An 11,435-nucleotide genomic window follows, 5' to 3' on the forward strand; every position below is an offset into this window, starting at 1 on the left:
TTGGATAGGCGCCATAGCCCTCCATTGTGGGTGTTAGAACAAGGGCAATTCCTGCCACCTATACTGGCTAGAGGCCTGAGTGGCCCAGATTAGCTTAGTATGATTACATAATGCTCCCTATAACACTGGCTGAGAAACAATAAGTTTCCTCAGCGATTCGTCTCTATCATTTGGGGATAATAGAATTGACTCGATCTCACTATTGCTAATTGCCAACTTCTAAGTGCCCTGCAAACCAATCCTAACAGTTATCACCCTGTCTTGATATTCGCTTTACCCTATACAAACCTCTGCGATATACCCCTCTTACCTTGTGTAGTAAGTTACCTATCGTTACAGAAGAGGACGATAGAAGATCTTTTCCTTGGATTATGAAAGGCACTACATCACTTGCGTGCTATTTAAAGCTGTTTAGCACATCAAGCGAGCCTATATTTCCCCAAAAATATAAAGTTGAAATATTTGTCTGATGTATCGATTCTACGATCTTGCTGCTGACCCTGTTCTGTCATGTTATGCTCTATATAGTAGGCAATCTCGGCCTCTTTACCGAGCATGCCGCTATCCACCATGTGAGTCTTAGTCTTCAAACTGTCGGTAGGCCGCATCTGGGTGGGCAAATGGTAGGGTGGGGAGTCCTAGTCTTAAGGCCAGTGGGGAGTCCAAGTGCGCAGTGGGGTGATTGAACAACCTCGGACTAGCGCTGTTGGGTGGCTTGCTGTACGCCGTATACTTCGCACGGTTTGTGACATGAATTCTTCCCTAAGACATGAGGGCAGCCAAGCTGAATTGGTTTGCACTGTATAGCACTTTTCAAAGCACTCTGACCATCATTGCAGGGCTCGCTCGAGTAGCGCACTGTGGGGTCAGGACACTAACTTGTGGGTACCTTGGGGTGGGTACTTTGCGCTATAGTTTCGGGCGGGGTGCCGCCCATATCGTCTGCAGAACAACTTCCATTCACGTTCATAAGTTTGACCACCTGAAAGGAAAAGAAGCAGAAGCGGCAAGAATTGGAACCAGCTGATATTTCAGCAGAACGAACGTCCCATCAGACCAGTGAACCAAGATACTTCCAACATAACAAATGGCTGCACCGGTCAAGACTGTTGCAATTCTCGGCGTAAGTGCTATGATTCTCGTGTCTGTGGCTCTAACGTAGTACGGAAGCTGAAATTGGATGTTTCAGGCCAGTGGAAATTTGGGAGCTGTACTCCTGGATCATTTCTCTGCGCAGGAGGACTCCCCATTGAAGGTCACAGCCGTCACAAGAGAAGGGTCGGATAGCAAGTTTCCAGACTCTTTAAAAGTAGCCTACACCGACTTCAGCTCTGCATCACTTGAGCAGGTTCTCCGCGGGCAGGATGTGGTCATTGACCTGCTTCCACCAGAGGCCAAGGTGCCTCACGAACGCATCATTGACGCTGCCGTGAAGTCGGGGGTAAAGCGATTCTTTCCCTCCGAATATGGCGTCCGGTCTTATTATCCAGAATTTGCCGAGGTCGTGGCGATAACGAAGAAGAAACGATCCATTGTCAAGTATCTGGAGAAGACACAAGACAAGATGAGCTGGACAGCCTTGCTGTGTAACCCCTGGACTGACTTTGTACGCCCCTCATTCTCCCTCTCTCTTTGCAACGCCCTGCTAACATTCGCCCCAGTGTGTGGTTGATGGTCTTCTCGGCTTCGACCTGAAGAACAAGAAAGCCCAAATCTACAACGGCGGCGATGTACCCTTTTCTGCTGGCCTCCGCGAACTCGCCGGAAAGGCTTTCTACGCGCTCCTCACCAACGTAGAGCAATTCGAGGAAGCAAAGAACCAGTACATCCACATATTCTCTTATACCACCACGCAGAACGAGATTCTGGCTACGGTGGAGAACATTCTGGGCGAGAAATTCGAAGTTACCCACGTCAGGTCAGAGGAGGTACTTCCCCAGGCCGAGATGGAGGCCAAAGAAGGTAAGAACCGGGGTCTAGCTGCTCAGGTGCAGGCAATCTTTTACAGTCGGGACGCGAAAGGGAACGGAGTAGGCGACTTTCGGCCTCTTGGGGACTGGAGCGAACGCTTGAAGCTGCGACCGACAAACTTGGAGGACGACTTGAAGGGACCCCTTACGGGAAATTGGAGAGGTATTCTGCATTGGCAACCTGAGGAGCTTCCCGACTATAGCTTAACTGTCTAATCCCATCGAGTACGGGTTCGCTTGAACAATGCAATTGTCTGTACTATTATCCGTTTATTAGCATCCTAGTGCACTACATCAGCACGAGTAACAGACTGTGCTATAATAAACTATTGTGACTGATTACACTGTAGTACAGGTTGTAACACTTTGATGTAATAAATGTTAAAGAGTTATGTTGGCTACAGCATAACTAATCCAAGCATAAATTCTGCCTCTAATTCCGACAAGCATTACATGCTTAAAATAGTATTGACATAGATGTAAATCTGGGAGCACAATCGACTCCAAAGTTGTAGTAAAGCTTTAACGTCGTGATTATGGAGCTTGACCTCCTGCCTATAGAGAAGTCTAGAGTAGTCATGTCCGCAGTAACACATAGAACAGGTCCACAGACAAAGAAGAATAACCTGATTTGTGGGTATTGCCCCATGTTGTAGTATTCTGAATGATGCCAATAGCTCCTTCCCGGGCTGCTATGGAGTTGGAGCAGTTCCTAGGACTTTACGGGCCTGTAATTTGTATTTTATATAGGAACGCAGATGCGCTGTAAACGGGAACTATAGCTGCAATGTAGCTTTCTCAACGTAGGCACGGTAGCAAAGACAGGGGAGGTAAGATAGATAGTTTACAATAAATGCAGGGTGACTGATGAGATACCAAGCATATACCAAGGAAGCCGAAAGAGACGACTTAACTGGCTGCAGATTGGATCTTCGCCAATCCGAGCCCAACACAAGCCAAAAGCACACCAAAACAATCAGAACATCGCCAGAACCAATACTCTCCAGTGCAGCCGCACAGGCAAGCGTGGTAGTGGCAGCATCACCAGGTGAAATTCTGATCTCCTCGCGAAGAAGCGCAAAGAATTTTACAGGAGAGATGGCCAGTGCGCGCCAAGAAGGAGAAAGGGCTAAGCCCGACACAGACACGATGGAAGGCATTATCAAGCCTGCCACACCTCAAACAGGTGAAAAAGAAAAGAATAAGAGCGGAATCAACAAATTCATGCAGAAACTACAAAAAATGGCAGCTGACATAATTTCCCAGGGTCATAAGGGAAAAGATAAACAGGAGATAATGAAGGCGGTAGAGGAGGGAACAAGTAGAATCCTAAGAGAGGTTAGTAAAGAACTAGAAATCATTAACAGAAAGGAAACAAGAAAAGAGGAAGGGCTTATGGGTGTCCAGAGGGACATCCAGCAGGGCTTCAAGAGGATCACAGAGATCCTACAGAAACAGAACCAGGCACCCAGCCAACCGAGAAGCTGGGCCGCAGTAGCAAGCGGAATACCAAACCAGGGAGTAAACATGGATACCAGGAGCTCCCAGGACACCCAGGATAGGTCAATAACCCTGAAGATCACCGAACCGGAGGTCCAGAGACACATCCAGGAAACCGCACCAGGAGAAATAGTAGAGAAGATCCAAGGAAGAGGCGGAGCGTGGTCCAATGTAGTAGCGGCGAGAAAGGTCCGGGAGGGACTCATTCTCACTACCACAGACGCCACGGCCGCAAAACAAATCACAAAAGCAACAGATGTGGCAGAGGTGATCCAGGGCGCAAAATTGGTCCAGAGGCTGTACCCGATACAGGTACACGCAGCGGCAGTTCAGGGGCCGGATATCCAGGAGGGGGCAATCCAGGAGCTGGAAAGAGAGAACAATAAGATAGTCCCAGGGATCAGGCTCGCCAAAGCATGGTGGAAGAACCTGAAAGCAATACAAAAAGGAGAAAAGAAACACTCCACACTCGTGTTGGAGATCCGAGACAGGGAAGCTGCTCAGACACTGCTACAGCGAGGAGTAGTGATCAGAGGGGTCCTCCACAGCACTGAGCCATGGGACCACGCGTGGGCGATCATGCAATGCTTCCAGTGCTACCAATATGGTCACACAGGAAACAGGTGCACAAATAAACCAGCGTGTGGCAAATGTGCAGGGCAGCACAATATCCGTGACTGTACTCTACAAGAGTCAGACAGGACAGAAGAGAAGTGCGTGAACTGCGGCATGAAACACGCAGCGTGGGCACCACAATGTACCAAGAGAGTACAGAGGAGGACCTACCTGCAGGGGCTTCGAGCGAAGGGAGCCAGGTGGCTCTCATCAACGCCTGCACAGCAGATGATCCCAGCACCAATGGAGGCTGCGGCAAGGGAGAAAGGCAAAGAAGGGGAGTTTCAATGGCAGACAGTGCAAAACCACAAAGCACCAGCAGGAGGAATCCTAAAGAGGAGGCCAGGCCGACCCCTAGGGGCGGTTAACAGAGCAAAAACCATTCAGCCAGAACGTGGCCAGAGAGATATTTTTCGCTCTATAAGAGCTAGTATGCCGCCAACAAGCGCACCAATCACAACACAGTCACAAACGCCAATACAACAGCCCATGCCCAGCACCCAATGAGAAATGCCGAGCACATACGAATACTACAGGCAAACACCCAAAGGAAAAGAGAAACACACAAGATACTACTAGAAGAAGGGAAGGCAGACATTGTCACTATACAGGAACCCCACCAGGGGACCCTAGATGGAAAGCCCCCAACACACCCAGGGTACTACACCATCATCCCAGAAACAGCGGGATACAGAGTGATGGCATACATCCACAAGAGCATTCCTAGATCGGAATGGAGTTACACTATCCTCAGTGGACTCAAGATGGTCCTACACATACAGACAACGATAGGAGTAATTCACATACACAACATATACAACCAACACACCACCATGACAGCAGACGAGATACTTGAAGGCATTGAGCTTCCAGGAGAGCATGTTATCACAGGAGATCTCAACCTGCACCACCAATGGTGGGGCGGAGAATCAGTAATACGCGAAGAATTAGTAGCCCGGGAACTGCATGCGCGATGCCAAGGAACCCTATATCTACATACACTAAGAGGACTAAAGACATGGAAAAGAAAAAAGCAAGATATAGAAGGAACAACAATAGACCTTACCTTAGCCACAGCACAGGTTAGCAACCGGATTATAGCATGTCAACCGACAGGGATGCATGTAGACTCCGACCATCTACCAATACACACAGATATCAACATAACAATAGAAAAGGAAGATAAGGGCAGATGGCTCTGGAAAGACACGAAATGGAAAGAGTTTAGGGAACACCTAAAGATCCAACTTCAGGATCAAGATCACCTGCCAGCAAATAAAGAAGAGATTGACCAGGATATAAAGACCCTACTCTATGCCCTACAGGACTGCAGAAACAAATACACCCCATACCGAAAATACCGACCCCCAGACCCAAAAAGCCATCCGGTGGTACAGGGGGCGAGAGCGCAGACACGCCGAGCGTTCAGAGATGCCAGAGTGTACAGAACAGAAGAAGCATGGGAATACTGGAAGGAATGTAGGAGGCAGCAAAAGAAAATCACAAGAGAGGAATCTATGAAGGCATGGAGGACTCTTACTCATGACAGGACCCAAGACACCATGACAATGTGGAACATAGCAAAATGGGCTAAAGGCGCAAGCGAACCTATCCCCCCACCACTAATGCCCGACCTAAAAATTGGAGAAGAAACCTTCCAGACAAACTTGCAGAAAACAGAGGTACTTAGGAGAGTAATGTTTCCACCGCCGGAACCGGCGAAAGTATCAGACATCCCAGGCGCAACATACCCAGAGCCGGTACAAATAGAACAAGTAATCACGGAGGAAGAGATAAGCACAGTAGTCAAGAAACTCCCAAACGACAAGGCACCAGGGCCTGACTCTATCCCGAACCGTTGCATTAAACAATGTCTCGAACAACTAATGCCACACCTACAACGGATCTTCCAGGCATGCATAAATGCGGGGTACCATCCAGCAAAATTTAGAGAAGCACAGACAATAATGCTCCAGAAACCAGGGAAGGATCCCTCCAACCCAAAAGGATGGAGACCCATAGCACTGTTATCATGTGTTGGCAAGGTCCTAGAGGCAGTCATTGCACGAAAGATTAGTGAAGCCTCTAGGACACACACACTACTTCCAGAGAACCAAATGGCTAGAGCAGGATGCTCTACAAACATGGCTCTGAGATACATCATAGAGACAATCCAGACAGCATGGGAAAATGGCAAGGTGGCAACGGTACTCTCCCTGGATATGGCAGGCGCCTTCGATAAGGTGCACCACGAAAGGCTCATCCACAACCTACGCGAAAGGAAAATACCAAGATGGATAACAGACTTCGTCCTATCCTTCCTGACAGGAAGGAGCACATCTATCTCTATCCCTGGATACGAGAGCCCAGTAGAACCAACCCAATGCGGAATACCACAAGGCAGTACAATCTCACCCATCCTGTTCCTGTTCTTCACAGCAAATCTTCTTGAAGGAATGCAAAGAACGGAGGCAGTAGGATATGCAGACGACACATACCTGATCTCCATACACAACTCCACGAAGTTGACGTGTAGAGACATAGAAGAAGACCATAACCGATGCGTTGCATGGGCAGCTAGGCACGGCGCTAAGTTTGCTCCGGAAAAGTACAAGGTTATGCATTTTACAGGAAACAAGAGGATAAATGCAGAACAGAGGCGAATGCCAAATATTGCATCCCTAGCAGGAGAACCAGAACAACACATGAGGATTCTCGGGGTTATGGTAGATCGGAAGCTAAACTGGAAAGCCCACGTCCATAACGCTGTCGCCAAAGCAGCAAGAGCTGAGGCAGCAATCCGAAGAATCACAGCCTCAACATGGGGCGCCACCCTGCAAAAAGCCAGGCACTTATATGTAGCTATGGCCCGCCCAGCGATGATGTATGGCAGTGAATGCTGGATGCCACAAGGCAAACTAAGGCAAGCACTAATACAGAAGCTCAACTCAGCACAGAATAAGATACTCCGGGCAGTGGCTGGGGCATACCGAGCCACACGAGTAACGGTTCTGAGATGGGAAACAGAGATAGAAGAGATATCAATATATGCCAAGAGGAAATATATCGCATTCACGGCCGGCGCAATGGAGAAAAGCACTATAGAAACCTTCCAAAAGCTAAGGCAGAGAATCCAAAGGAGATGCGAAAGGCTGAGCGGCACACCACGCAGGAGACAGGTAGGTGTGCGGGAAGAATACCTACACCATGCCAGGGAAACAATAACAAGAGACCTACTCAGGGTAGAACCGGAAATACAACAAAAGACCAAGAAAGAGAGAGCACAAGCTGCTAAGCAGCTTGCTAACTCTGCCCGGGACACACAGATTTCTCAGGAGTGGGAAAAACTCAGAGGTATAAGATCGCTATTCGCACTCTCAGCTCCACAGCACAAGGAGTACATAAGACGGTATCAGGGGCTCAGCAAGGCCCAGGCCGCAATCCTAGTGCAAGCCAGAACAGGAGCCATAGGGCTCCCGGCCTTCTTGCACCAAAGAGGTGTACCAGAAGCTAATCCAGAGTGTGAATGCGGAGAGATTGGCACGGTCCGACACTATTTGGCATTTTGTAGGCTCCTCGCAGAACAACGCCATCAGCTGGAAAACGATACAGGGACAAGCGACGCAAAAGCATGGCTGAACGGGCACCCACGAAAGGTAGCAATCTGGATGCTAGAACACCTACCACTCATGCAATTCTCATGGATGAGGAAACACATGGGGGAGATGGTAAGGGGAAGGGGAGAGGAAGGAGGGGAGGAAGGAGATGAGGAAATTGACCCTGGCTGAAATCAGTCAGCTGCCCAAGGGCGTTAAAATGTCGGTACAACAGTGAAGCACACGCAGAAGGTGGTAACCCATTAATAAGAAAGGGAAGCCAAATGGGAGATAGGAGGGAGTTTTGCTGTACTTTAGTTTTCTCCACTACAAATAGGATAGGATAATCTAGAAGGGGCGGCAAGCCTAGGACTTATAAGTCCTCTAGTAATCTAGTAATAATAATAATAATACCAAGGAAGCCGTCTTCTCCGGCTCCTAAAACCGAGCTTTCTGAGGCTCACAACTCCAATCTCCGCCCAGCCTTGTCTAGCGTGGGCAAAGTCTACCTCTTTCCAGGTACGTGAATTCAGCACCTGCATTGTATAATTACTTGCGCTAAGTAACAATGTGCTCATTACGTTGATAAGAGTATAATATGCAGTATTGTAGCGCATGACCTTGGTAGAATCGCCTCTTATGAGATGACCGACACCTCCGACGAAACCTGATATAGCTCCATGGAGAAGTAGGCCAACATTCGCTATAATGACAATGCAAGCTACCAGAGGTCGGTTATAACGCCAATCCGCCAACTATACAAAGTCTTCATCGCCTTCCATTACGAGGCTGCGTATCCCTGGATCACTTTGAGGACGGATTTGAAAAGGTAGACAAATCCCGAAGGCTTCGTTCGAACGTGGGGAGAACGGCTATCCCGTGAGGGACTTTCGAATGTGCATCAGCATGACGTTATTCAATGGTAAATACTACATACCATAATCATCCAATTACGACTCTATTCTACTATTGTGCTGCACAAATAACAGCGTGATAGACGATTGAGACTGATTGGAATCAGGCTGAGGCCTGTCTAAGAACGCCTCAACTTTCATCTCCCTCGAGAGTATTCATAGTCAATCGCGTTGCAAGTCCTTGTAGAAAGTGATCCAAGTTGGTATATTTTGTATATTTTGGGTTAGAGTATGTTGGGTCGCAGCAGCATGGGGTGTCTTTTGGTTTGCTTCAAAGCAGATAGTGTACACAAGGCTTTCGTGCCTAGGGGAGGCGAAAGCTATATAGAGTAACCAATAGCCTTGCAAATAAGCTACCTCCAGTATCAATCATGAAATTTCACTGCCATCGAGTAGAAGAATTATTGCCAATGTGTATTACTATCAGGAAATTCACGTAAAGATAATATATGGCATGCTAGGGTGGGGGAACATACTGTGCACTTTTATCTTTGTTAATTGATATAGCGGGCTGACTTCGGATCGACAATTATTCATGGAGCCGTTGCTAGATACTGCCAGATAGTTAAAGGCTTCTTGGACTGTATCAATAGAGCTGCTTAGGTCACGAGGTGGAACAACTTAGGGTCTTCTAAAGTACAGCCGGACTAGCATGAATCGGAACAAACTAAGTATAAGCATGAGACTACGCAAAGCTGGGAGATTGATATTTAGCATACAGTACTGAGTTGGATATACAAGCATACTTTCCTATATTTGCTCTTGCGAAGATACACCATGATTATCTAAACCTGTCTGTACCTCTCCTGTTTGTCTCGGTGTTGAATTGATGTGCGCAAGACGGCATCCAAAGGCTGACTCTGTACGTCCCTGTAATTCTGATGATTCTCTGACCGAGAACTTAATAATAGTACGTGTTCTAGATTTCATTCACTACACAATTTTGATTTGCAATTTCTGCACAGTAACGTAACTGTAGGTATCTAGTAGGACGCTTGCTACTACCAAGTTACAACAGGTCCGATGCAACTATACAATAAGTCCAACTTGGTCTAGGTCAGGAGCCCAGCTTGTGCCAACGCCAGATACTGTAATATTGTTAGGTCCGGATGTGTTGAATCCTGATAATTCAACTTTGAAACCTCGATAAACATCTACCTCCCAGTTATAGCCACTCAGCGGAAAGCTTACAACCTGTGCAGAGCGGCCGTTTACACTGATAGATGCCAGACGCTCATTATTACTGCCGCCGAGGTAACCAATCTCGCAATTGATATAGTCGAAGGCCACGGGTTGGGTAGCCTGAGACGTTTTGAGACCAGTCAATATCAGCCGGCCGTTGTTAGAACCTCCCAGATTGCCGACCTTGCTACCAGATAGACAGCCGGAGCATGGCTGTATATTCGAACCTGAAGAAAGTACCCCACTTGATGCTGAGATATTTCTATACTCTGTCTTTGCTGCCTTCATGTACACAATATTCGAAAGACGTAGCGGTGCCGATCCCCGAGCTTTTACTGCTTTTGAGAACGAGGTAGCGCTGTCTACAGTCTCACCATTCCACAGATCTTTTATAGTTGCAGACTGGATTCCAATATCAGATAGGTGCAGCGTCAATGTACGTTCGGTGTTGCTAAGATCGACAAGCAAGACTGCACGATCTCCATTTGATAAATCACCAGCCCAGAGATCTCGATCGGACCTCCAACGCTGTTGAAGTTGAATGGGCTTCACAGATGGGTCTTGGTTGATCGAAATGAGATCTTTGTTTTGAAGCATCTTGATTGTTTCGGGTGTAAGCGTGGTAGGGTTGGTTGAGATCATGAGAGCAGATTTCAGCATGGCCCAGCTAGCAAAATGGGTCGCTTGCTCGTCGAAGGTCATACCCTTGTTCCCCACCTCGAGCATGTCTGCATCAACAACGTGCCCAGGCCCGATGGTACCAGAACGCGCAATGTGTATAGCTTGGTTGTAGATGCGGTAAACGTTTTCCCACCCTTGGGCTATGTCATCCGACAAGCGAAATGATGTAGAGATCCCTCCGGTCCATTTGGAAGGCCCATCTAGTCCAGATGATGTTGAAAGTGGGACACCCCATTGGCAAATAAGCATACCGTAAATTCCAACTTTCTGTAGGTGATCCCACATAACTCGGAACCTTGTCACAAAGTCGGTCCTTGGATCCTTGGGCGCATTCTGGGTTGATGATGGTCCGTCAACGTAGCAATTATCATCTAGTTAATCAATTTAGCAACAATTAGCAGCATTGGATTTAATAGGAGGACAAACATTTAACATATTCGGTGTTAAGGCTCTTGAAGAGAGCTGCATCTGCTGCTTCGTGCCCGAGGGATCCTAGTACGGGGCTTGGAACCTCTGTATCGCACATTCTCGTCCCTGCATCTGAATACATTGACCATTTCATTCCCTTCGATCGCGCTAAATTACTCAATGGCTGTAAGCCATTCGGAAATCTTTGAGTATCAATTGCGAGTGCGCCACTAGTTTGATTGCGCTGTCCATCTCTCGAAGCCCAACCGCAATCGAGTTGGAAGTACTTGTAGCCAGACTCTACAAAGCCGAGGTCAGAGAGAGATTTGATAGCAGCTTCGATTGTAGTGCTGTTAGGAGAGCAAGCAAGATAATTATAGGAATTCCACCCTAATAGAGGGGTTTTCGGAAATGACTGAGCATGAATATTTTGCGTGCCTGATAATAGGACGAAAGCCAGTCCTAGTAATTGCATATTGTTTCATTGACGTATTGATAGATGTGATGTGGGAATGGTACGAAGAGTAGTAGGCAATGAACGATACTTGCGTATCCTAATTTATACAAAC

General features: G+C 47.5%; 2 protein-coding genes across 2 annotated transcripts; one reads left to right on the forward strand and one right to left on the reverse strand.

Annotated features, from left to right (window-relative positions):
• The first annotated feature begins 773 nt into the window (after window positions 1–773).
• On the forward strand, window positions 774–2,306 carry BU24DRAFT_416053 (NAD(P)-binding protein). Its single transcript, XM_033526352.1, has 3 exons — window positions 774–1,123; window positions 1,190–1,606; window positions 1,662–2,306. Exons 1-3 carry the CDS (start codon window positions 1,088–1,090, stop codon window positions 2,184–2,186), a joined length of 978 nt encoding a protein of 325 aa, XP_033388677.1. The 5' UTR covers window positions 774–1,087; the 3' UTR covers window positions 2,187–2,306.
• Window positions 2,307–9,624: 7,318 nt separating this feature from the next.
• On the reverse strand, window positions 9,625–11,341 carry BU24DRAFT_445593 (carbohydrate-binding module family 35 protein; the record flags this gene model as incomplete). The annotated part of the gene is made up of 2 exons (XM_033530715.1): window positions 9,625–10,829; window positions 10,885–11,341. 2 exons carry the CDS (start codon window positions 11,339–11,341, stop codon window positions 9,625–9,627), a joined length of 1,662 nt encoding a protein of 553 aa, XP_033388678.1.
• Window positions 11,342–11,435: the final 94 nt, after the last annotated feature.

Source organism: Aaosphaeria arxii (genome assembly GCF_010015735.1).
Source record: "Aaosphaeria arxii CBS 175.79 unplaced genomic scaffold BU24scaffold_1, whole genome shotgun sequence".
Lineage (NCBI taxonomy): Eukaryota > Fungi > Ascomycota > Dothideomycetes > Pleosporales > Aaosphaeria > Aaosphaeria arxii.